At 39.5% G+C, this 26,792-nt stretch overlaps 2 protein-coding genes across 4 annotated transcripts in view; both read right to left on the bottom strand.

Moving 5' to 3' along the window:
- Nucleotides 1-1,407: 1,407 nt before the first annotated feature.
- Nucleotides 1,408-15,491, bottom strand: LOC103394871 (four and a half LIM domains protein 1-like). Its single transcript, XM_008332326.3, has 9 exons — nucleotides 14,807-15,491; nucleotides 14,554-14,703; nucleotides 14,408-14,465; nucleotides 14,060-14,298; nucleotides 3,897-4,076; nucleotides 3,650-3,824; nucleotides 2,996-3,165; nucleotides 2,690-2,876; nucleotides 1,408-2,040 (listed from the first exon to the last, which is right to left on the bottom strand). Exons 5-9 carry the CDS (start codon nucleotides 4,050-4,052, stop codon nucleotides 1,889-1,891), a joined length of 840 nt encoding a protein of 279 aa, XP_008330548.1. The 5' UTR covers nucleotides 4,053-4,076; nucleotides 14,060-14,298; nucleotides 14,408-14,465; nucleotides 14,554-14,703; nucleotides 14,807-15,491; the 3' UTR covers nucleotides 1,408-1,888.
- Nucleotides 15,492-15,724: 233 nt separating this feature from the next.
- Nucleotides 15,725-26,792, bottom strand: part of sec24a (SEC24 homolog A, COPII coat complex component) — a 14,856-nt gene continuing 3,788 nt past the window's right edge. Inside the window, exons 3-23 of one of the 3 annotated variants that reach the window (XM_025065987.1) lie at nucleotides 25,931-26,107; nucleotides 24,966-25,028; nucleotides 24,027-24,190; nucleotides 23,453-23,643; nucleotides 23,204-23,306; nucleotides 22,751-22,877; nucleotides 22,459-22,568; nucleotides 22,262-22,374; nucleotides 21,739-21,857; nucleotides 21,467-21,522; nucleotides 21,110-21,316; nucleotides 20,047-20,170; nucleotides 19,805-19,963; nucleotides 19,503-19,676; nucleotides 19,315-19,425; nucleotides 18,656-18,831; nucleotides 18,409-18,546; nucleotides 18,025-18,129; nucleotides 17,628-17,720; nucleotides 17,447-17,550; nucleotides 15,725-17,248 (exon numbers count right to left, since the gene is read on the bottom strand). In XM_025065987.1, coding sequence (XP_024921755.1) covers nucleotides 17,134-17,248; nucleotides 17,447-17,550; nucleotides 17,628-17,720; nucleotides 18,025-18,129; nucleotides 18,409-18,546; nucleotides 18,656-18,831; nucleotides 19,315-19,425; nucleotides 19,503-19,676; nucleotides 19,805-19,963; nucleotides 20,047-20,170; nucleotides 21,110-21,316; nucleotides 21,467-21,522; nucleotides 21,739-21,857; nucleotides 22,262-22,374; nucleotides 22,459-22,568; nucleotides 22,751-22,877; nucleotides 23,204-23,306; nucleotides 23,453-23,643; nucleotides 24,027-24,190; nucleotides 24,966-25,028; nucleotides 25,931-26,107 — 2,729 coding nt within the window. In that variant the 3' untranslated portion in view covers nucleotides 15,725-17,133. Of the gene's footprint in view, nucleotides 17,249-17,446; nucleotides 17,551-17,627; nucleotides 17,721-18,024; nucleotides 18,130-18,408; nucleotides 18,547-18,655; nucleotides 18,832-19,314; nucleotides 19,426-19,502; nucleotides 19,677-19,804; nucleotides 19,964-20,046; nucleotides 20,171-21,109; nucleotides 21,317-21,466; nucleotides 21,523-21,738; nucleotides 21,858-22,261; nucleotides 22,375-22,458; nucleotides 22,569-22,750; nucleotides 22,878-23,203; nucleotides 23,307-23,452; nucleotides 23,644-24,020; nucleotides 24,191-24,965; nucleotides 25,029-25,930; nucleotides 26,108-26,792 lie in introns of all 3 variants that reach the window. The other 2 variants (XM_008332323.3, XM_008332324.3) reach the window with 2 other exon arrangements.

Raw genomic sequence — 26,792 nt, 5'->3', positions numbered from 1 at the left:
AGCTTGGACTAGTCAATGACAGGTTAACTAGTGAGTTGTGTTTGTCTTAGATTTTTGCAGCAGCTCAACGATTTTCCCACCGAAGTGTGGGTTCAGCTGTGCAAAATCAAATCAAATTAAAAAAAAAAAAAAATATATATATATATATATATATATACACACATACATTTTGACTCCACCACACTCACCTGGGGTCGAGCAGCTCAGCAGACACAGAGGCACAATCACAGTCAACACACATTGAAGGAAAGTCATCCTGAATCCTAGGAAGAAATGTACGATTGACTTAAAATTATAAAGTACAAAAAGATGTGATTAAAGCAGATGAGGAACTCTCTCCTACCTTCATTTAAAACCTCCTATGAGAATCACTGTGTCAGCTGGCGTCGTAGTCCAGTGGTGATATTTGACCTAGAAGACAATGTGTGGTGGAGCATCACCTGAACCTGTCTGTGTAAATGACGCCTGTGTGACCGTGAGGTAAGGACTCCAGTGTGTTACTGCAGTGACCCCAGGGTAAATACATGGGGGTAGGGAAAAACGCAGTCAGTGGCGTGTGGAGATAAGTGGACGGGGGCGGGGGGGGGGGGGGGGGGGGGAGTAACGGGTGCATGTGTACATATTGAATATCAACTCACCAACCAATCGAATTATGGTCTGAAAAAAAAAAGGCTCCCTACCCACACAAAGGCAGAAACAGGAAGGTAATTACTGTGAACAAAGAGGGCGAGCTTTGTGTCAACACTGTCTGTCTGTACTGTGGCGCTGAAGTCATGTTCAAACCTCACAGAAGTGACCTTTAGTAAGAGGAAACCTGTCTCTCTCTGTGTGTGTGTGTTAGGAATAAAGGAAATGACTATTCAAATTCTGCAACATTTCAACGGAGGCAACAATTGTCTTCTTTCAAACGCCTCTAAAAAAGCTCTCAAAACAGAGACAGAGAAAAAAAAGATCCTCAACCTGGTTAAAAAAACACAAAGATGTGGCAGTGATTCTGTTTATATAATGGATGGATGTAAAGGAAATCAATCTTTAATCTGTTGTTAAGCAACACTGTTAATAATCAAGCGAATTTTAGCACAAAACTGCTAGCATCTGCGCAAAGACAAGACAAAGTCTTTGGTGGATGCTCTTTTTATACTTAATTCTGATACTTTTTATACTAAACCCTAATATTTTTTTAATTAATCCTAATGCTTTTTATAATTAATCCTGATTTTTTTATATATATTTAATCTTGATTCTCAAACTTGCTACATGTTTTTTTTTTTAGAGTTAGTTCCTCTTCCCTCCCACTGCTCTACTGCTTGGGACAATATATATGATAATATGTTATATAATATATAATGTGATTTATGTACAGATGCGGAATGTCGTCCGTAAAATAAAAACAAAAAACGGAAAAGATTAACTTTGCGGAATGTTTATTTCATTTAGCGACACATGAAAAGCCTGCAGGTCCCGTATATTTACTTTTGATATTTGTTATTTTTTCATATTATTTTTTTCATATTATATCATATAAGTGTTTAAAAAAGTGCATAAACATTTGGTTGTTTGAAATTAAGGGTGTGAAAATCGCAGTTATAATCAGGAGGTATAAATATAAGATCAAGATCAGGGTTTTTTTGGTGGCTCGAATTTCTTCTCATTTCCATATCACATATCAAAACGATAAAAATTAGCGGTTGTCTTGTGCCGGCGGAAAGCGTGAAAAAAAAAAACAACGATAAAAACAGTTGCGCTTCTTTAAGTATGGTTCTATAAAAGTGTGTGTGTTTGTGTGTGTGTCTGACAGCAGTGATGAAGGACAGCCTCTAATTTTAAACTAATGGAGAAAGAATGATAATGAGTAAGTACTGCCGCTGTAGAGGACGCAGCCTTCAGGTTACTTGTTGCCACAGTCGGAGCAGAAGACGTCTCGTCCCTTGGCCACGAATGACTTGTTGGACAGACTGATGGAGCATCTCTTACAGTTGAAGCAGTACTCGTGCCAGGTGCCGCCCTCGTAGTTCACCACGTTCACGCCTTTGCCAAAACCTGCCGGGGGAAGAGAGGACACGAGGAAGGTCATCATTACTTCAATCCACGTTGATTTACTTCTGACAGTAAGAGATTATTTAAACCCAAAACTTTTTATATCCTCCAATCAAAGACTTTCCCTTAAGGAATGTAAAGCTCTTAGCTATTATTTTCTTAGCTATTATTTTCATTAAAGGTAAAATTCTACAACTTCACAACAAAAAAATGTCACAATGAAAAAGAAAAAAAGAAAAAAAAAAGAAAAGTCTAAAAGAAAAGATCACAACAAAAAAATGTCACAATGAAAAGAAAAGAAAAAAACTTTAGCTACAGGTTATTCTAGTCTCTAATGTTGGACAGTGGTGGATGAAGATGATGATGATGCCAAGTTAGCATGGTCTCCTCACAGACAAAAGAGTGCAGTACCATGTTTTAACATATAGGGGGTGCTGTTTTACACATCATAAACACCCTCAAACAGAGAGAGAGTGGAGGAGACGACGGTTGCTTTGGTCTACGCAAAGAAATGCCACTGCTTAAAGAGGACCTCGCGTCAGAGGTTCCCAACCCCTGGGTCTTGGACCAACATCGGGTCGTAGGTCACTGTGTGCCATATTAGTTTAACTGAACGATGCCACTGTTGGGCCAATTGGACCCTGAAGTTCACCTGTGATCGGGTTATGGCAGCTGCTGCATTTCTTGGCCACGGAGCTCTTGTAGCAGTGGACACAGAAGACCTGGTCCTCGTGTTTGGTGAAACTTTCTCCGGCCAGAGTCTTGGAGCAGACGCAGCAAACAAAGCAGTGACTGTGCCACGGCTGGTCCTGGTAGTTCACGCCTCCTGAGCTGATCGCCTGAGACGGATGGACAACCATGGGAGTAAAAAATAAGTGATTAAAATATGTCAAATTATTTTAGATATTAAAGAAAGGATGTCTAAATTTTTCCAATGAAAAACTAATGAAATCCATACCTTCTTGCAGCCAACACAGTGTTTGGCAAACTTCTTGTCATAACAGGGGCTGCAGTACAGATCATTTCCTTTAGAGAGGAAACTCTGCGATCCTATTGGCCGTTTGCAGTTGAAACAGGTGAAGCATTCGTCGTGCCAGGAGTTGCCTTTGTACTCCACACTCTCTGTGCCTGAAGGAGACGACAAAAGAGGGGAAAATTTAAAAATGTAAAAAAAATGTAAACGAATACTTTTTCAGTTAACTGGGCAATACATTTAGAAGATAGTAATTTAGTAGTAGTAATTTACCACTAAAAAAAAAAAATCAAAAACCCAAAAAGGGCTTCAGAAGCAAAAAAGTATCTAATTCTTCCTTTAAAAAATATTTTTAAAAATGTTAAAATTATTTTAAAAAATACCTGGAACAAAATATATCTGACATTAGTGACATTTAAAGTGGTTATGGTAAACACTATATATATGTGCATATTTATTTTTTATATATTATATACTTATATATTTATATATATATATTTATATATGTATATATATAGAGAGAGAGAGATAGATATATATATATATATATACACATACACACACACACACACACACACATTGGAAATGAGTGCTGTGTGTAAACAGGACTAAACTGTGTGTGAAGACCCTGGGCCTCACCTGCCAGTATGGGTTTGTAGCAGCCATGGCAGCGTGGAGCATCCTCTCTGGAGCCGCACTTTCCACACATGACGCGGTCGTCCTTGGTGCTGAAGGGCTCCTTGGCCAAAGGCTTGTAACACTTGGAACAACGGAAACACTCCTCGTGCCAGTGGCGGCCCTTATGGCTCAGCTCCTGATGGAGTAAGAGACGGTATTTAAAGGCACGGGGTAGAAGAGAATAAATATATACCTAATCCTGACTCACCTTGGTTTCCACGGAGATGGGTCTATGGCACTCGGCGCAGGAGTGAGCGCAGAACTTGGTGTAGCAACGGACACAAACGGGTTTGCCCTCATTGCGGACGAACTTCTTCCCGCCGAGGTCTTCCCGGCAGTAGAAGCAGTGTGAGCTGTCGGCCATCGCTACAGCAAGGGAGACTCACACCTGCGGAATAAAGGATGCTTTAGAAATACAACAAAACACACAATGAACATTAGATAAGCCCAAAAAAAGACAAAAAAAAACACATACATTGAGGAAATTTATTGCATACAAAAAAGGGGAAAAAATGTTAAAAAGTGTTAGAAGCAAATTATTCCTAATGATAATTTTTTTAAGTTTTAATTCATTTTATTTTAACTACATGCTAAAAAAACATTACATGTAACGTCGGGAGACAATTCAACACTTCCGCCACAGGGAGGCGCTGTTGCTCCTACTCAGAGTGACTGCAGAGAAAGGAAATGTTTTGAGGGAAGTAATACACTGATGCTGATGCTGATTAGATCCAACGCTTCACATGCTCAGACACTGAAGTATTTACTTTAAGAACACAGTAACCAGATACACGTGTGCATGACATTAACGTTGTTTTCTCATCAGTCCTCACCATCACTTGTTACATGCCACTGACGAAAGACATGAAACAACTGCTACCTTGAACCACTCGGCTGGTTTAAGTAGTTTGACGCTTAACAACAACATACTGACACACACACGAGAGCAGTTCATTTTCAAATGTACGAACTACTGGTTTAAAATGACGTCTGTTGGATGTTGTTAGCTGAAGGTCAGCCAAAAAAAAAAAACAACTTTCCACTGTGCCACAGAACATAAAGAAAAGGAAGAGAATATACTAAAAGTGGCTAAGGGTTAGCCAATATTTCATTAGGTGAAAAGAGACACCTCCGTGTTTACATTACACTGGCCGCTGGTGTTTTAAACATAGAGCAGAGGAGTTCAAAGTGACAGCCTTCTCTTCCACCTTCAGCTCAGCACTGGTCACATTCCAAAGCTGGAGTGAGACGACGATGATTAATGAGTTACTGTAGGCCTTGTCTTCGGCTTTCTTACGTAACTGACCTCTTCTGGATCCAAAACTGACTCTCCTCAAAATGTTTTCAACACAAACGTCCCAAACATAGACTTGAAAAATCACCACGTTGGTCCGGTGATGGAGCTGTGATTACAGAGTCGTTCAGACAGTAAATAAAACGCCACGACATCGGGGCAAACGAAGGAGATGGATGGACCAAGTGTGTTCCACAAAAGTTATTCCCACATCCAGTTCACGCTGGCTGACCGTGAGGAATTCTGCAAAACTCTAACAGTGCGTGTGTGTGTGTGTTAAGGCACTGTCAAAAGGCTGTCAATGTTCCAGATCTCACCACATTAGTCATACCAGGCATTCCTCCATGTATTCACCGCTCTACTCAAACACACACACACACACATGCTTCACCTCATACATGTACCACTCCCCAGGAAACCACACACACACCACAAACTACAGCGTTGGCCTCCTGGTCGGCACAGATTCATGACAAAGCTGCGCTCTTGGCTCAGATGTGAGCAGGAGTTATGGCTGCGATCACAAACACCCTCATCAACCAAATCCTCCTCTTCTTCCTTCTTCCTCGTTCACTCCACGAGTGCTTAAAAGGGAAAAAGAAGGTTCGGTATCAAAAGCACGATCTGCGTGTTGAAACTGATTTATCCTGTAATGCTGACGATGTTTGCCATCTAGTTTCCTTCAGTCGTAAATTTATCAGATCTGTAACGTTAGAACAAACAAGGTCAAAGGTTTGGGACAATAAAGTCGTCATATATTTGTCAGGCTGATGCTGATGAGCCAGAATATGAAATATCTCCTTGTTTTTTAACCCAACGTTAAAGTATAACAGCACAAGATTCTCCTCGTTTCTCAATCTGACAAACTTAAAATGAACAACACGTTTTTCACTGGTACCTGCACGTACCTCTGAGTACTCAGTACTCCACAAACATTTGTGCCCGCCACCTTCATCAAATTGAACAAGTATTTTCTTGTTGCTGAACAAAGCACTGATTGATTACCCTAGAGCAGAGGTGTCAAACATAAGGCCCGCGGGTCAAAATCGGACCGCTAAGAGTTTCAATCCGGCCGCTTGTTTAATTTTGAAAGGATATATAACAGAATTGTACTTCTTTGCATAAAAACAAAGGGTCAAGTAAAAAATATTTTAAATACAAGTGATTCACCTGGCACAAATAATCTGTTTAAGATTGGTTGGAATCAAACCAACATCCTCCTCTGGACTGCTCAAATAATTAACCCCAAGACCTTCAATCATTTACTCCACCACCAATACTACAGAAATAAAAAAAAAAAAAAAGAACATGTAAAATTTCCTCAAAATTCACAATAATTACCGAATGAGAAACAAATTTGTAGTAAAATAAAACAAAAAAAAAAAACTACGCAATAATATTTGCTTTGCCAGTTAACCAGTAACCCAGTACTGAGCTATTACTGGACTGACGTGTGTGTGTGTGTGTGAGGTTGAAGGTGCTACTGTTCATCAAGTCAGCCAAGCAGTTTCATCTGTTTGGGGTTTCCTCTGCAGACAACAACTAAGGCTGACATCATGCGGGGCAGGTATACATCTTCTATTCAAGACCTGTTACTTATTAATGAAAAACCTCCACTTGGTTATTTGCTCAGTGGGTGAGGAAACTCATCCATCATCCTGCAACAATGAGGAGGAATGATGTAGGAGGGAATATTACTCACGTTGCGGCTGGTGTAGTATTTTGAAACACTACATCATCTACACCGCAGGTCAATCGGTAAACATGAGTGTTGACTCTATACAATAGAAGATCATCTAAAACAACCACGTCTGTTAAGCTCTGGTGGGCCACATTAAATGCAGTGGCAAGCCAGATTTGGTACATGAGCCTCAGGTTGGACATATTTGATATAGACAAAGGAGGGCCACCTTTCGTTGATGTTCGGCTGTGTGGTGTTCCACACTTTATGTACCACATGTTGGCCACCGAGGACAATCACTGATTGCTAGAGAGGCTAATATTGCTAAGTGTTAAGCAAGGACTTTAAGGCATAACTAATCCGAATCTATGTCAAATTTCATGTTCTTCTAATTCGTTTTTAGTGTTGGTTCATATGATTGATTTGAAATCTCAATGCTTCTGCATGACTTAATGGAATTATTTCCCGACGGCCACTCAATCAACATCTGACAGTTAACATCGCATTCACTCTATTGGAAAAAAAAAGAGTAATAAATCAGCAGTGGCTGACGTCAGGCAGCTGCGACAGGAGTGTTACCGCGTGTCTTCACTTTGTTTTACTGCACTTTATATTCGTGCTTGTCATGGCACAACTGCATGTACCTACATCATTTTCCTCTCCTGCACTCTGCTGCCAACGCTGAAGAGTGAAGCTGTGTCATGGACTCACAGGAGGAGACGGGGGGAAGCAAGTTAGCCAAGGAAAATTCTGTGTATGTGTGTGTGTGTGCAGATAATCACCGACGTGGGGACGTAAATCTGATCATAAAGTCACTTTACGAGGAGTCTGATTTAGATTTAGGGGGGAAAATCTGAGTTACACGGGGTGAACATTACGTCTCATGGGTAAAAATCGCTCCACGGTTCACGTGAGGGTTTCGGTGGCCACATGTTGTGGCTCATGGGTAAAAGGCTGACGTCATTTTACATTACGTTCTCAATGGAGTGAATGGTGCATTTGTTGCGGACTCTGTCAGTCACTTGGTAACTACAGCACGACAGTATTAGACTGTAAGCGTCTTCTTGGATGAATATATTAGAAGATGTTCACAGGCCTACTGACGTCTTTGTTTTTAGGCTATTTATCAAATCCACACTGCTTCCTTATAATTTGGATTTACTTTTTCCTAAAAAAAAAAAAATTAAAAAAATTCTTGTAAATTCACCACAGAACTAATATAGATGTAAAGGAGAAGCAGGAAAGTGATGACAGATGGGAGAAAGAATCCACCTCTGGACACGGACCGACAAACAGGCTTACTTAGGAGAAGCAAAGGCGACTTCTTTACGACGCCGTCCATTACTGCCAAATTTGAGTTAGAGGAATTATAGGAGACATTACTCACACATTTCGGGCACTGAAATCCTGGAAAGGCGACCGCGAACGCACCAAGAAAGAAGTTAGGTGTTGGTTTTGTTCCGTTGACGGCGTTATTTATCCTCAGGTCACAGTCGAAGACCTATTTCTTTAAGATCTTACTGCTCTAATCCTGTTGAAATCACATCCGACAGAATGGTGGAAATGCAGGAAACATAAACATATATTACTCTTTATTAGCGTTTCTCAAACTAAGGTTTGTGTGCTTTGACAGGACAGGCCTGTACTGCAGTACTTTCATCTCTCATACTTTGTACTTGAAGATTTAAACATATTTGAAGACTGTATGGCCAGGGTTAAAGACTAAAAGACTAGATTCTTATGTCTTTTTTTACTTCTTTTAATATAATTGTATATGCACTATGATATTTTACGTACTTAATTCTTGCAAGATATACAATTATCTCAATTGTCAACTTAATAATTAAAATAATTATATATTTAATTACAATAATTAATAAAGTACATTTAGGAAAAAGCCCAGTGAACTTATTTCATTAGCAAGGACTAGTTATTTAAAAAAAAAAAAAAAAAACTGTAATCCCAGCTGTTCTCATTAGATACAGATGAACTCAAAGGTCAAAATTCAAACTAAAAATGTCCCTGTTTTCCAGCATGGATCTAAAACCATCTAGAGACATTTATTCAGACAAACCAAAGGTTTAAAAAAAAATCAGATAAATAGAAGACTATTTTTAAAGCCTCTAAACAGCAACCCATAAAATACACAATCAACGCGTGAAGTCAGTAAAGTGAGGGTAAAAGGAATTATTTGGAAAAAAAAGTCTTGAGAATTAGTTTTGATTACAGCCAGACTCGTAAATGTCCTCATCTCCTGCTGTTTATTTCTCCTACCGCTGCGTCTGCAGTTGTTAATCCTGTTAATGCTGTAGTTACCAAACTGTAACCATTACAAATGTAGCCACACATGTAGTTAGAGTTAGACCTGTGGGTAGGAGAAAAAAAACCTGAGAGGTGACATCATGTCCTGTGTACATGAGGGAAATCAGGCACTCGGGTAAAACACATGGTGGAGGATGAGAAAAAGACAGAGAGGTGAATTAGATAGGAACAAAAATAGGAAGGTAAGAGGAAGAAAAACTGGCCAAGACAGACACGACAGGACAAACTGTGGATGTTCATCTGCGGATACCAACCATCTGTGTGTGGGTGTGTCTGTATATCTGTGTGTGTGTGTGTTGGCATGAGCTTACTGCAGAAGAATGTAATGGAAAAGTGAGAAACAGGAAGTCTCCATCAAAACCGTGAGGCTGGCACCGTCCACCCACAGGCTCACACACGGAGCCGGGAATTTTTCAACATACTGGGAATTACAGAGTTGACACTAACACCTCCATCACGTCTGCACATTCACATCGGTATAATGCGTTTGTATGCTATGCTCTGTGAGCCACAGGTGTGACCTCACAGTCGGCAGGGTTGACTTTGAAAGACTCTGTAATCATTGACTCTGTGATAACCAGCGGAAAATATCTCCTAATGGAACTTCCTGCTGCTGCAAAAACAGGTTTGGGCCGGTACAGTGAGTACACGCAAATTATTCGTTAAGGTTCATCCTCATCTTAAGGTAGTAATTTTTTTATCATCCATCATACATTCATCTACACTATGTTTGAATCTTGTCACTTTTCTTTCTACCGTACACGATAAGTGCTGCGGATTTAACATTGGAACAAAAGGAGGAACTGTTTGTTATTAATGGAGTCAGCTCCTGAGTGTAAAAAAGGTCACGCATTGTTTTGACTCCAAGGCAACGTAATGTTATGGTGAGGAAAATAAATGACCATTAAATTGTTGGAGTCAAAAGGTTTGTTATTGTGTCTCTGCTGGTTTATGAGCTAATATTTAAAGAGTGACTACAGCCAGTGTACTTTAATGTGCAGTGGATACTTGTATAACTGTTTATCACTGATGTTTTATGTTCATAAACCTAGAACTACCTCATAAATGGATTAAAGTTGACTGTCAAATTTAAATATGTGCAGGTTCAGGGATTTCTTTCTGACGCGGCTTGTGCAAACAGCCCAATTTTTAAAGCTAGTATCAGAATAAATGCAAAAATATAAACAAGAGATGGATGGATGGATGGATGATAGATGGATAGACAGATTCAGATGGATAGATAGATGGATAGACAGATTTTAAACCACCAAAGTCTCAAAATACCACACAACAACGACAAGACCAAAAACCAGATAAAAAACATTAAAGATGAGAGAAAACATTACATCTGATGTTTACTGAGTTTATGTCAGGACACACTTTTCACATAGATCACCATAATGACCTGATGAAGGTGTCAGCCAAACCAGCTCTATCTGTCACCTCGTCATGCCCCGTAGCAACACACCCTCTATGAGAACAATCACACCTCTGATTGTAATCACTATCATCTCAAAAACAAACAAAATCAGTGTTTTCAAACTGGGCAGCAGTCTGGGCTATAACATATTTACTCCCCATCCACCTAGAGAGAATGGTTTCTGTTTTATTTGGCCGTCTGGAGCCACATTCCAGACACTGGGTTTAAACCAGGGAGGGAGACACAGCGAGTCTAAGGAAACCCTACATGTCCCGGTACAACAGCACACATGTGATGGTTTTAGCAGAAGCTCATGGTCAGCTGAACTTGACTCACTGTGTCCCCGAGTAACTGAGAATCCCTTCAGGACTGAGCAGCTGACACTGCAGGAATGTTCAGCATTAATGTGAAACCATGACTGTTTCCAAGACTTTCTCTGAAACAAACCTATGCTACAGACCTTAAGACATTTAACCCCTCGGCACGGTCTGAAAGGCTTCATGTTGGGTTGAACGATGAGAGGTGAGTTAAACCCTCAGTACATATGTATTAGTAAACCTAGCTCACAACCATAGAATGTATGGTTTTAAACAGAATTAACATAACAATCTGGTTGCACAGATCAAGACCAGATGCTTCTGAACTGGTTCCAGAGATGAGAGTGACAGGAAGTTTACTGAACACCTGGTCTACTTATCATTTCTTTTTTTTTCCCTTCATCCTGTATTAATTCATCCTTTCAGGGTCATGTGGAGAAGAAACACTCACACATGTGGAGAACACTAAAGCACTAGCTACTGTGCAACCCTTTAGTTGTATTTATACATGTTATATTCTAATATGGCTGTCGCGTCATTTAAAAAGTAAATATTGTTGTTCTTTCATGTTTTCCTGTATATGTCCGTGCTTAAGTTAAAAACTTATAATAAAGTATCTTTACTCTGTGTAAATTCTACTCAAGTAAAAGTACCATCTAAAAATCTAATCGAATAAAAGTAAAGAATTACTCAATTTAAATTTTAAACTTTAATTACTTTAGTTACTTAGTTACTTTAAATTACTCGAAGCAAAAATGGATGAGGCAGTTTTCTTTCAGTTAACACAGATGGTTTTGCGACAGTAAAGTAAAATACTTGAGCCAAAATGTATTTAAGAATGATAAAATTCAAAATTTGTTCGCCTTTTCTCTTGCGTGATGAGGCAACACAGAAGCTTTACGTTACAGTCCATTTCACAACCACATTTTAATTTCAGTATTTCCAAACATATTGCAACATGTTTTAATAGCTGCAGGACAAGAACAAAACGACATCAGACTTCTTGGTTTCAGCCTGTCTTGCAAGTAAATGTTTAGTTTTCATTGCTTTTAATAATTGGTTTGGTGCAGAGAGATGTCACAGATCGACCGGATGGGTCCTAACAACTGGATAAATGATGCTAAAGCCACTTCTTTAAGTTTAACAAACAGCCAAAAAAACCTCACCTCAAAATATATAATTAGTAATGTCAATTATACATATCTACTACCATTAAAAAACCCTACAGGAGCCATTAATAAAAACACAGCCTTCTAGTCTACCAGTAACAATCTGTGCTATTAGAATCACAACGGGCTAAGACCAACAGGGAGTTACCACCGTGTCAAGTCAGACAAAGTGCATAAAGTTTTATGAGCCTACAGTGCATTTCATGGCACTGAGCTCATTGGTAATTTCTTCGACATTCAGACACTGTTATATGACTCAAACCGAAATCTCTCAACAAAAGGTCAGTCTCACATGTAGGTCTGCGCTTTTCTGCCTGTGCACATTGAAAAGGACAATAAAACTGCTTCCATATGAGCGTTAAATTCAAATCAGCTTGGAGCTGATATTCGAGCAGTTCCTATTTCAAAGTTGCGACCATAAATGGTGCATGAGAAATGGACGGAGATATGTCCGTTGGATTGAAAAGTTGCAGAACAAAAAAGCAGGAGAGTTTTGAGAGAAACGTGAAAAGTAGTCTATAGATGTGAAGCTACTGAACATCTCCAAAAAAAAGTTTTGTACGACTAGAGCATTACTTTCATGTCTATATTTATAGGTTTAAGTTTTCTTAGAGAAACTCAAATGTCATGTCAAGCTGTTGGTAAATTTTGGTGAAAAATCTTAAATGTTGTCACCACAGCCATATTAATACAGTAACTAGAACTTTCTTGATCCCACACTTGGGAAACACTTCTACAGATCTACTGCCACAGGTTACTCCTTGGAGACACCAAGCATGTGGTTCCTCTGGGAATCACACCAAGGACTATCAGCTCCCTGCTTCCGAGGCAGGCGTGCTAACCGCTTCACTGTGCAGTGCACAAATGCATTTAAAAATCATTCAATTTTCAAGATTTACAACAACCCATATTACAGAGACAAAGGGTGTGACTGAAAACTGGATTGTCCAATGGGAACCTTAATCACCCGCAACATGACATCACTGCTTTGTCAAACTGTATATTTATTTATTTCTCTGTTTCGTGATTAGACTGTTAAGTTTAACAACTATTGTTTCCAGACTCCACTACATTTTTATGATTTAAAATACTTTGATTCCTACAAAAGTGCTATTTGTGTTGATGAAATGAAATAATATTACAAATTAGCTCAATTACCCCACTGTGGCACATTTAAAGAGAAAATCTGAGTTAGAATTACTTTGTCCCCCTGCGACCCTCTGGAGGGGCCAGTGCCCCACTTTAAGCACTACTGCCCTAAAAACGTTTTTTTTTTTTTTTTTTTTGCTGTCAGTTGGACCATTTGAAACAACAGGAGCTTCGGAAGCAAATAAAAGGCCTAATTTTTATTACATTCAGATTTTTTTTCTTAAGCCTGTGTCGGTCCAGTTCTTATACACACTCTGTGTCAATTTAAAACATGTATCTTTACAAAAACTCTTCTCCTTCCTTTTTGGGTCTTGCTGACATGTAGAGTTTAATTAGAATTATTATGTTTCCTTGGAATAATAATCACATGGGTATTGCACAACACCAGATAACCAGAGTCTGGAACAGAAAAAGTAAAGGAGGCCAATATTACACATATGGAGCTTGGATTTACTCTGCAGATGTGTGCAGAATGTCTGGCCGAGCGATCACTTGGACTACAGTGTAGGGGGAACATGGATGTATGTAGGTATGCACGTGCACACTGGACAGGAGGACAGTGAGGAATAACAGGAGATTAATCTACTTGATGGGGGGGGGGTTCTGCCTCAGTTTTCAGCAGTGGCAGATCCATTATTGAGAGGAAGGAAGGGAGGGTAAAAAATGGACTTCTACACTTTTAACTGGAAACAGATCTTTAGCAGAAGTCCAGTGACTTCCAGAAGTCAGCATGAAACTTTAGTTCTCTCTGACGTGCACGCGCATACACGATTACGACCAACGCCTCTGCAAAAAAGGTTGACACTTACTGTAGGAACGCGTGCACTAGCTCTGGATTTAAGGTGATGTTTCAGTTGGAGCAATGCCTTTCTGCTGCCACTGATTTCTCTAATGACATTTTGTGTCAAAAACACGTACATGCACAAAACAACTCTTCCAGTTCTAGAACTTTTAGAAGAACAGCGTGCGGCTGTACTGAGCGCAGACGCGCAGCAGTAGCAGCCGCAGCAGCGACTTACCAGAGTGCGAGCGGAGTCTGCAGCGGTGGATGAGCGTCTCTCTGCAGGCGGTTAAACTCCGCTCCAGCGGGATCCTCACATGTTATAGCCGTGACAACCAGCCCACCATGACGTCACCCTGTGGACTCGTTTATTTTCTCAAAAGCGCCATTGCTCCGCGCCATCTTGGGATTTTTAAAACCGGACATATCCTTAATTGGTCATGGAGGGGCGGGGCTTGAAAGGAGCGACGGCTGGATCTGAATTGAACCAAAAGATAACAAACACCATGAAGTTTTTTAAACTACTGTTAGTCAAACTGCATCACGTGTGACGTTAAACAAGATTTTCACTTGAAACACTACTTACTGTCTTACTGTAGAACATCTTAGGATCATGGCTCCGTCACATCCCGCAGATTCCCCTCCTTTTAGACAAAATTGGGGTTGTGAAAGACAAAAAAAGTTATAAATAATATATAAGAGTTCTAGAGATACAGTACTGTCGCTGTATACCTTAAGTAAAAGTCCCCTGTCAGTATTCTGTCCAAACCATCCAGAATTAGGTCAATTGCTCACTCCGAATTGACAGAGTGTAAATGTCTCACACGTGTCCCATCCTTGTCCAGCGGTGGCTGTGATCAGCTCCAGGTTCCCCTGAAACGGCTGAAACAATGGAATGTAAATACTTTTTAATGCATCAAGTCTTATTTTGCATATTCATATATATATATATATAGTTTTTTTATATTTTACGGTAGGCAGTTACCCTTGTGAGATTCTAAAGGACATTCCTTCTCATCCATCTTCAGCTCTCCTCAGTGGAAAATGGTCTTGGACTTTGTATTCACATATGTGTGGAGTTTTAGTCTTTATGTCTTTTTTTATGACATCTGGATCACTGCTGCCTTCCTCGTTTTCTTTTACTCCTTCCTGGCAACTCCATCCTCGTCATCCTTCGTCCGTGGTTCACTATCTGTGCACAGCAAGTTTTCAATAAATTCAGTATTCAATAAAAAAGAGACAGAAAATCATTACAGAGGAAAAAAACATTCATTCGTTCTGAACTTTCTGGGCACATGCACGGGACATTATCATGATGTATGAACTATGACCAAAACATGCCGTACACAAGAATAGAATGACAGTGCCATCTAGTGATGCAAATGGGTACACCGAGGAATCGGTCACATTTTTTTTCACATTTTACCACCATGATGGCCAACATTAGAATATAGCAGCATAGGCCTTTCCTATTAGCTTCCACCACACAGGAGAGATGTTTATAAAGATCTTTATGTTTAAATGTTGTATAAATATTAATTTTCCCCGCGTACCACTAGAGAGCGCTCGCGTACCATGCTAGCAAATTATTTACGTCAAAACAGAATATATACAGTATATCATTATATACCATACTAAACATTTTTCATAATCAGGCTAAGATTTTAAAAAAGGTATTTAATTTATAAATGTTTGCTATTTATATTGGCATTATTTCTAAATGAGCATGAATTATACTGCAATGTTCAGAATATTTGGTTGCAAAAAACAGAGAAAAATGGGACAAAATGGAGTAAAACAAAAGTAAAATGGAAACTTTCTAAAGTCACATTCCAGACAGACAAACTGTGACATTTTGTCATGTTGAGTAACGTTCGCTCCAATCCAAACATCTGCAGCTTACTCTGTACAAACACAGGCTACTTTTATTTTCATCCGTTTTCTTATGAAAGAGAAATCTGTGCATCAAGATCAAAACATCTGTCTGCTCCTAAATACATTTTTTCTCGTATATTACATAGATTACAAACTGTATGAAATCAGACCAAATCGAAAAAAAACCTTCAATGGAATCCCAATCAAGGAAAATATCGACAGTGTTGGTCCATAGTTGTCTGAAAGTCACTGAATAAACACTGTTCACCCACCAAAGCACAAACTACATTTAAAAAGTGCCAAACATTTTATTTTCTTAGCGTTATCTCACTTAAGGTTTATACTAAAATCATCAGCATTTAGTCACTTTTATATAATGCAGTCTTTTTCATATACAAGTATCAATAAGTATGATTAAAACAATGGCTTTATGTTTATGTTAAAGAATTTCCCATATCCTATTATATTAAAATATTTCATTATGTAGAGTCTGTATTTAAACAGAAGTTTAATAATAAAAAGTGAGTTCCCGTACAAGGCAATTGTAGGATTTAATCAGATTGGGAGTTCTCATAAATTAAACGGAAATCAAAAACAAACAAAAATAAAGAAATAGAACAGTGTTGTTCCGCCTGTCCAGAGAGGGAAAGAAAAAATGTCTGGTGAGTTTTTCACTGCTGAGTCGAAACCGGCACACACGCACACACATACACATTCCAGGCAGTGATGACAGTGAGGTCCACCCACCTTTGAACACTTGACATCTGCGCCTGTAACTACAGCGTCTTCCTATTTGTTCGACACACACCTATAATGAATTTTAAAAAATTGCACGCATTGTTTCTGTCGTACAGGGGTTAAGAATGTTAGAGCTCAAGCTGTACTGTTGACAACCATCCAGCTGGCGCCCCCTATACCAGCCTAGCGCAGATGCATTCACTTACCTTATAAACTCATCTGAATTAAGACGTACATACACTAACTGACACACGAACATGATGTGGTAAAGACGACAGAACACACTCGACACCTTCAATCTGCCACCGGTGCCATCCACAGACAGACTGCTGATCGATTCGATCACCTCTTCTATCTTATTCCTTATCTTGGTGATTGTTATTTCCTGCTGTTGTCCGCTGATTCTGAGCAGGATGAAAAGTGCAAAGAAAAAAGCATCATGGTTGATTCACTGTCACTCTTGCGTCTTTGCATTGTGCGTCACGCTGCTTGATATTGAGTAACGCCAAACTTCAGCTCAAAACAAAAACCCTGTCCTCAGGGTAGAGACAGTGGACCACAGCTAGAAACGGAGCCGGAGGCCTCGGCCAGTTGAAGGCCTCCTCTGATTTTGTACTCGCACACACACTCCTCACTCACACACATACAGAGAGGCGTCCTTGCTTCTATGCTGTCCTGTCTTAACAGTCACACTGAAGTTTATTTGGAGATTTGCTGTTGGAGGTGAAGCAGGAATTCGTAGTACGACAGGGCCGACTCTGTCCGGTCCTCGATCAAGTTCTGCATAAAGCTGGGTTTCAGCTGGCTCTCATCCCTGAAAACAGTGTAATATATAAAACCCTTATAACTGAATTAAAGAATTAAAATCATATTGACATGTGGTACACTTTTGATAAATAAATTAGATGAATAACTGCTTTTAAGGACCAACAGTATATTACTAACATAAATGAGTCAAGTTATTTTTATGTTTGGTTTTTCAAAAAAAAAAGTCCTGTATATTTTCACCCACCTGATGACATGCAAAGTAGGGAAGAATGGCCTCTGATCCTTCAGCCAGCCAATGAAAGCTCTTGTTCTCTGTGACTCTGCAGTGTCCAGCTCAGGCAGCAGATACTGCAGGAGAAGAGATGCACTTAACACTTCTTCACCATAAAGTATGTAATAAAAGCACAAGATTTTTTCCCTCTTACAAGGTTATCAGGCACAGCAGCGTAGCTGGGAACTCCCAGGACTTGATTGAGGAAGATAGGGTTGCAATTCTTTCCCACCCGTAGATACATTACCTGTGGGACAACAACAATGTATAGTTGGTGACTGTGTGGACTTGTAAGGAAAAGTGTAGCAGAGAGAACCATCACTCTTGTTACTGTCTTACATCATTGACAAGGGGTTTATAAATAAAACATTGCATTTGTAGCTTTAGTCCAAACAGCTCTTAAAATGAGGTAATGGCTGCATTTCACATTGTTGGGTTTATGATTTTTTGGTCACCACGGCAACACTAGTGAGCTTGTCCAAATGTGTTTCAAAAATCTTTTGGTTTGTATAAACTTAAATTTCAGCTTGTCTTTAAAAAAAAAAACCTACAGTTCCAGCATCCATGAGGAAAGCTGCCTCCGTGCTGAGGTTCTCCGCTGACAGCTGCAGCACACGGGGCTGAGGGATGGTCCGATCATTGATGTTTAAAGCTCCCTGAGGACAGAGGGAAAGGGGAGGACATCAGGTTTTGGAATAATTAATTATATATCCACTAAAACTAGAATAAAAACAGACCAACAGCATAATCAAAAATGTCTACATTTTTGCTATTCAAAAATGTATTACATATTAGATATACAGTACATACTACATATACATGTCACATATACAGTATACTACGCACACATTTATATATAAATAAATATATAGGTCTGGTTTTGCTATTAGGACCCAGCAGTAACTCCACCAAGACATACAGAAACCCTCCCTCACCTCATCTGTAAGATCGTCAATGCGATACAGGGCAGGGTGGATCATCAGCATGGCATAGGCCAGCGGCTGGTACTTGAGCTGACACATGGCAAACACCCGCTCATCCAGTCTGGTGCTGGTGCCCGTTCTGAAGGCTTTCTGCAGGATTCACACACAAAGAAATGTATTAGTAACGACTTCATGTAAAAGTTAGTGACAAAGACTTAACGGCAAAATAAAACCCCATTCATAGGGTAAAGAACCCAACCTGCTTGAGCAGAGCCAGGACATATAGAGGGAAGAGTCTGAGGCAGGCTGGAGACAACAGACCAGGCTGCTGAATAGTCAACACAGAGTGTCGGTAAGACGACAGCGAGTCTATGGCTGCGTTAGTCAAAGCGTCTCTGGCATCACTGAGACTGGCTGACACTGAACGGTCCACGGCTGCAAGAAAGGGACGGGAACAAAAGAAGAACAGAGGATGTAAACTCAGGCTTTCTGAGCCTCAAATAAAAGATCTGGCGACCCCTACAGGTAGTGACTCATAAAATTATAAATGCCATTTTCAGATATTTTAGTTATGCTTGTATTTTTAACTGTATTACATTTTTTTTGTATATGATACAGGTATCAAACACACCATCGAGGTTTATTCATGACTTTATATAAGTTCATACATATGTATTTATAATAAACTGTTTAAATAAAAAACCTCTTATAATTTATTATAGAGCAGTGCCTTGGAATACACCTAAGCATTTGCTTTGAATGGACATCTAGTTTTTTAACCATTATTTTACACATAAACAAAACATTTGTATCTAACTGTATCTGTATCTTTGCTGCGGCTACAATTCATTCATACGATCACCTTGCCTTATGACAACACCTGTTCTTCATGACAGAGAGTCATTTTGGAATACATACCCATACAGGCCAGCAGACCAGTCATGGCCTGCATGTCGGCCCCTGCAAATATATCAGACAGGGAATTGACAACAGGCAGACACAAGGTGTGGACACGGATCCTTCTTTCTCCTGTGGAAAACACAACAGAAATGCTTTTAGAAAAAAAGGTGCAGATAAAAAAAATATTCCACATCAAGTGTGTGTACCTTTGCTGGACGTGTATAGCAAGGCAGCCTGGAAAGAGACCACCTGCATATCATTCAGATTTTCCTCAATGGACATCTGGACTGCAAAGCCAGCATCAGGATTTACATTGGGGAGAGACAGCAGGTCTGTGGAGCGGACAAAGAAGTTTCCGTGGAACGTGTGGATGGACAGACCTGCAAAAACAAGCAACCAAAATTAATCAGTTTTATGTTAAACAGCAATCTAAAATCCCTGCACAGTAACAGACAACAGAAACAGTATACTTTGAGAGAGAGATTGACCAGCACTCGTGAGAACAGACCTTTGGTGCAGCGTATCCTCATGACAGCTTCAAACCCGATCTTCCTGGTCAAGTATCTCTTCAGATCTTTCTGGAAACGCTCCACCTGTGCAGGATTGTGCTGCTGGTGGTAGGACGGGTAGTAGTGGACACTCCCTGCTGAGTATCTGGAGATGCAGCCTGGAGAACAAATGAAACCTTAGTTTACCGATTCATCCGGTCCTCTCTTTGGATTCTTCCACTACTGTCTCTGCACAACTCACCAAGCGACGCCAGGTCACAGTATCTAGAACTGAGCAGGAAAAGGTCGACAGCAATGTGCTGACCAGAGCAGTCCAGAGCCAGCTTCTTATAGAAGTCTGTCGCTGGTGATAAATGTTGGATGTCCTGAAAAGTTAACAGACCACAATAAACTTATTACAAAACTATATAGTTCTACCAGGATGGGCTTTGAAGAAAAATCTCAAAATCAATCTTTCGTGTTAGAACTTTACTATGGCCATCCATCATAACACTAGAAACCTCTTACAGGAGGGAACTGAACGCATCTGAGCTTCTGGGCTGGGATGCTACCTGGATGGTTGTCAACAAAACAACAGGAGCTCTAACACTTAACGCCATACATGTGAGACAGAATACATGCAATTTTTCTATATCTCAGTAATTAAGTGTTAAAGAAATCTGAAGACACTGCAGTTACATGCTCAAATGTCAAGTGTTGAACTAAATCTGAATATAGTCATCTAAATTTAGATGCAGGTGTTTTGTAGTAACAGTGTATTAAAATGTATGCAATTACTGAATTTTTACCTTCATCGGATTAATGTCATAAGTTAGGTATAAACACCTGAAAAGCAACAAACACAGGTCTTGTGTTTTGGCACCCCCTATAGGTCGCAACAAAGTGGGCAAATATAAACTAAGTAAATTAAATAAATTTAAATTAGAGTTTAAAGTATTAGATATTAAAGTTTTGCATCAGATATTTAAATAATATTACACAGTGTTAGGTTCTCAACTCATGTAAATATATAAAAAGCTGTAAATAAAAGGTCAGGCAACAACTGATTTCATATTATTTGCTCCATTAAATGCAAAAAAAAAAAGAAAAATCCTAAATCTAAACTATTAAAATAAAGTTATAAGTATATTCACTTTTCATACTTTTAAAATTAGAAAAGATGTTCTAGCTTTACAAACAATTATACAAAATGAGTAACTAGACACAGAATAACAGACTAACTGTAGAAAGCACTTGATGAGGTCACTAATCCTTCAGGGTGACATGTTCTTCAAGGAGAAAACACCGTAGTCAGCTCAGATTACCTTGGCTGACGCTCGCTGGTTGGGGTCCTCTCTGGACTGCAGAGCTCCAACCCCCAAGTTGGGCAGTTGTGTCTGAAAGACGGACATACGCCCTCCGGTGGGTGACAACAACTTGAAGGCAGCTTGCAGGGCAGAGCCCAAGGCAGACTGGGTCTCCATGGTCTTTTCAAATAAGGTCGGCAAACTTTTCAGCAGGTCCTGTACAAGCTGAAGAACAAACACACAGAAGGGGCTTTATTTGTGACTAAACATGACTTACTGTTTAAGCAACCTAAAAAGCTAAACACACAAAACTAGTTTACACCTAAAAGGTGTAAATGTTTTCAGAAAGACTTTACATAAAAAACCTTTTCTCACCTCTTTGCACTCATTGAGGTTCACTAAAAGGCTGTCTGGTGTTGGTAAAAAGATATCTGTGAAACACAAAGATGTTGTCATTTAATAAAATGTTTTTAACCCGCACACAATGACAGACACTGATAAAGAATAAAAAACATATATCTTGGTAATATTTCCAGTGGAACAGCTGAACATTTTAGATGTTTAATGAACAGTTCAGTAGCAGAAGACAGTCGGACGTCTCAGTGCATTTTAAATGCAGGTTAATGTGGACAGTAAGGTTCGCTCACCTTCGATGTCGGACACGATGAGCATCTGTGGCTGTGAAAGACCCTCCTGGAGGTTGTAGAAGTGGATGGTGCTGTCGAAGGTGATGAAGCCAATTTTGGTTCGCGAGTCTCCAGGTAGCCTGTGACAAACACGCAGCATAAGATAAACAACAACGGATGAAGGACATCACTCTTTTTAAAAAATGTAAATATATCATAGTCATATTAAATAAAAATAGCTATCCAGTCTCACACCACTGTTGCATGTTTAAATCCAAATGGTACAGATAAATGGTAAACGACAATAAATGATAAATTATCATGTGATTTCATTTCACATTTCTTTTTGTCTTTAAGGGTTAGTGTCAAGCAAACAGGAGTACGGCAGTCCAGGATCATTCTTCCTGCTTCTTTCACGACTGTTTATCTTCAAAGTTTATCTTCAATCAACGGAATTAATAGTTTCCACAGCCCGAGAACAAAAACAAGCTGTTCTGTCATCGAGTTGCTCGCAGCGACTGAAAGTTGACTATGTTGTACATACGCATTGATGTTGTCCAGCAGGGACTGACAGAACACGTTCAGGTAGCCCGTTTCCACTGCGTTGTGGGACACGTCCAGAATGAAGAGGTAAACGGCGGGCTGTGGAGGCCTCAGCTGCACAATAATATAGCAGTATGAAAACAAATCCAAAAAAACACTTTTCTGACATAAAAATAGGTAAAAACATTAAATTCTTACCATGTATTCTGAAGAGGCAATGAACTCAATAGTAGCATTCTGGACCTCAGGTCTTTTGTGCGGTTCTCCATATGATCTGCTGACTGGGTTATACATGAATTCCTCTGGAACTGCAAGCACACACACACACACAGGACCAGCACCAAAAATGTCATTTTGTTTTTGAATGCAGCCATAAAAGGAAAATAATAATAATCCTAAAAGCATTTATTGCTGCAGTCTGTTAATGTCCTCAAACAGGAAATGCAAATCAACAATCTTCCCTTAATTATTCAAAAAAAAAATTTCTCACCATCGTTGACCCGGTAGCACAGATTGCACGTCCACTTCCTCTGGTCCAGGAAAGACACAAAAGGGTTAATGTAGGTTCTGCAAGAGCGACACCTGACGATGGTACTGGATGTCACCACAGGAAGTTGCTGCAGGTACACCAGTGCACATAAGAAGGAGAAGAAAAACATTTCATCAACCCTGGTGGGTAAAAACTATATTCAAAAATAATTCTCTTATTTGAAACATGCAGTTACCTAACTGACAATTATGACTTTCATGTTCAGTCTCAGTGTTTAATCGGTGATAGCTGAATTTAACCTTCCTCTTTGGATGATTAAAATAAAGAAGAACTTCAGCTCATTCTAGACTTGTGTAGCCGGTTGTGCTAATGATGTGGTGTCATGAATTCTTTGTTTAAGGCGATTCACCTTGACTAAACTAAAGATCTATGGCACTTGTTGTAATGTTTTACCGAGAGATCTTTGAAGGGGTGGAGCAGCAGGCCTAGCGGCATCTTGGCTTTGTTGAGCAGAGACTGTGTCTGAGGGATGCTGGTCAGTGTACAACGGAACACCCTGCAGAGACAAACACAGAGGATCAGAGTCTAGAATATACTTAGTATAAACTTCCTTGTACTTAACACACTGTATGGGTGTAAAAGACACGTCTGAAATATTTTATGTTAATCGAGAAAGTTGATAAATGGCGAAAAAGAGCTTACTCTGGGCTGCAGTTGACCTTCTGCAGGTCATGGGGCAGACAGGGAGTCGGGGCAGGTACTGAGGTTGGAGGCAGCAGGTTTCTGTCCTGTAGCAGGTTAACAACCCTTAGGGCTTCTGGGGAACTGGACTGGAGGCTCAAGGCGGCTAAGGAGGGGCTCAGCTGGGCCTGTCCTGGGCCACTGTGAGGCTGAGAAGAAGAAAACATTGATCAGTTAAAAGTGTTTATCGTGGGCTGAGAAGAAGAAAACATTGATCAGTTGAAAGTGTATGAGATCAGATCAGTGTAAAAGTGTATTGATCAGTTGAAATATTTTCTTTACATGTTTACATTTCCCCTACTTTTATCAGCTCACGTAGACACAATATCATAGCCTACAAACCCATAATAACGATGACTATTTACCTGCAAACATGCTGCAATATTTTTAGGTTGTTTTGCCAGCTTAGTTTAAATGGAGAGACTCTCAATGTATGCTATGTGCATTTAATTACGGCACTGGGGTTTGGACATATTTAAACTGAACAGAACCATGAAAACAATCGAACAGAAATCATCTTTCCTCTGACCTGTTGTTGGTACGGCTGATTTGCTTGACTGTAAGGCTGTGGGGCAGCTTGCATCGCAGGGTGCACTGGTGCAGTGGGTTTGTGGGGAGCTGCAGTGTTCTGGTATCCAGGGGGGAGAGAAGGATAGTGACTCAAGTGTCGACCGGGTGGGCCAGGTGGAGGCAGACCACCTGTGAGAGACACAGCAGCAGAATTGGGAGAGACATATGCTTAGTTAAGGGATTGATAGCAACAGCAAAATGACCAATAAAAACATCAATGTTCCTTTAAAATAATTTATAAATTCACAAAGTAGCTCTTCTATTACACTCAGTTCACTTCAGACTAGAAAGACAAGAAAACGCTTTACAAATATCGTCCTTAGATAAGTACTGTATATTAAGCAATTATTTGCTACTAAAATATATTTAAATAAAATCATCAACATACACATCTTAGGTACTTCTGGATTACGCCAAGAGCTAGAACTAGTGTTAACTGGTTCTAACTGTTTGCTCTGACAATGCATGGCAGCTGTTGAGTGCCATTACTTTATTTCACAGGAATACAGCTGTAGCATGTATTACCAATTTATAAACGTGTGAGTGGGGAAAATACCCAAATATGGCTTATACTGCGTCATTGTAACAGAGACCAGGCGTGTGTACAAAGCAGGCAGTATGAATCTGCATATCCTCAAAACCAAAAGTCAAGCCATATATCTTCTAACAAAGGAGCACTGGCTTTAAGAAAGTTAGTCCCTCGATTTATTGCTTCATACCACTCTGCTGCTCACCATAATATCCACCATATCTATGTAAATATACATTATACAAAAACAGTATTGCAAAGGATGCGGTTTATATCCAGTGCAGCTTTATTTCCAAGAAACAGTGTTCATTCATTTCAGCCTTTATCTAGATTTATGACACGTTGTAATAGCACAACAGGGAACAGTGTCCTTACCCATTTTGTTGTCCACATGATTATAGCTGTTTGATGATTGGGGGCCATTTCCAGCTATGGTTCCTGTTTTATAGCAAACGCATGAGATATGAAGGATTTCTCCATCAGTTCTTAGTACTTTTAGTATCTGTAGTAAAGACAGACGGTAAAAAAAATACCCTCTATCTTTACTACAAGAACTAAAAGTCTCGCACTTTTAGTGCAGGACATCTACCGTGCAAGATATGAGATGGAGACAGAAGACTACTAGAACACTACACTACTGAAATAGATCAAAACAAAGGGGTTTGATTCTTATAAAATTATTTTCTAGTGCTAATATGGAAAAAAAGAGAGGGGCAACTGGGTGATGGGAAAGAAACACTATTTAAAACCAGGGATGCACTGATAATGAACATAATTTGCCAAAGCAGTCTTAAACCAATGCCCTTAAAGTTACAGAATACTCTGTATTTTACTTTTCTGTGAAAGTAGTAGTATCTGCTGCTCATATTTGACTTTAAACCCCAAAAGGATGAGTGAATAACTGCATCCCTGGATACAACAGACAACAGGATGGGATTATAGGGACAATCACTACAGTATTAACACGTCTACGAACACATTGGACCACACCTGGACACTCAATATCACCCTCCTGACAGTCGGGCTCAGTGGAGGACAGGATGCTGTTAACAGCCGTCCCACACTGAGCTGGCATGTAAACAGAGGTAAGGGAGAAAACATGGTGAGAAAGAATTGTAATAAGATTAGCTTAATTGAACTGAGGACCATGGTCTTTGCATTCAAACAACATGGAAAGATACTCTAAGCTTTAAAGATGACTGGCGGTAAATAAGACAGTGTAGAATATTAACTAATATACAATGTGATCCAACAAGTATAATCCGGTTCTCATAAACAATGACATGACATAATGACTGTGTAATTATTTCAATGAAGACACTTAAGGAAATAAAAGTTACCATCAGCTTTGAGGGGTGGAGGTATGACATTGGCCAGCGGGGGTCCAGTTGCAGGTGTAGGCTTCATTGTTGGTGGTGGACCTGAAAGTGGTGGGCCTGTAGGTGGTGGTCCATATGTGGGTCTTACCATTGAGTACGAAAGCGACACTGCAGGATTCATTGGTGGAGGTGCGACGCCTGAAGAACATAATGTGTGTCGAATCAAATAAGTCAATAAAAATCATCATCACCATCATCTTAGGTAATACTTTAGTAATCAGTGCTGTGTGGTATGAGTGTAGAGTCAAATATTAGGCATTACTTAAGTGTAAGATAAGTTAAAGCAAGAGGTAAGAAACGCTAAAAGAAGTAGCAATTGACAAGTGTCACATATGACAGTCAAACCAAACTCTGCCAACACACCAGCAAAATCGAAACCTGTCTGCACCGAAAGAGGTTTGTCACCTTTTTAATGCAAGTAGAGACAGGAAAAAGAACAATTACAGATACAAAAAAAACATTGTCTTCAAAACAACGTCTCCCTGATTATCATCAAGTCTGAACCTTTTTTTAAAAAATTATTAATTTTCCTACATAAGTCCAATTTTTTGTGTTATTATGGTCCATTGATTTATAATTAATAGCAATAATAGTATTGATAATATAGAACATTTTTTATGACGAATCATTTTCACACCGTGGCTACAGATTGCACAATTCACTGCAATCACGCCGATGTAACTAAGAAAAACCACTTCCTTCAGACAGAATAGCAAAACACACTTTAAAGACTGCTTCTTTCTTTCTGTTACAGGAACTTACTGCTGCTGTAAAAGTAAAAAATGTGACAATATTTTAATGGTTATCACATACATGTGGACTA

Source organism: Cynoglossus semilaevis, chromosome 19 (assembly GCF_000523025.1).
Source record: "Cynoglossus semilaevis isolate Cse_v1.0 chromosome 19, Cse_v1.0, whole genome shotgun sequence".
NCBI lineage: Eukaryota > Metazoa > Chordata > Actinopteri > Pleuronectiformes > Cynoglossidae > Cynoglossus > Cynoglossus semilaevis.
The sequence above is the reverse complement of the archived record's forward strand: the minus strand, read 5'-3'. Positions and strand labels throughout refer to the sequence as shown.

Bases quoted from the DNA above. Each gene is read 5' to 3' on its own strand.
- LOC103394871 (XM_008332326.3), bottom strand. From the start codon at position 4,052: ATGGCCGACAGCTCACACTGCTTCTACTGCCGGGAAGACCTCGGCGGG. The intron at 3,166-3,649 runs GTGAGGCCCAGG...CGTCTCCTTCAG, and splicing joins CTACAAACCCATACTGGCAG to GCACAGAGAGTGTGGAGTAC. The intron at 2,877-2,995 runs GTATGGATTTCA...CATCCGTCTCAG, and splicing joins ACTGTGTTGGCTGCAAGAAG to GCGATCAGCTCAGGAGGCGT.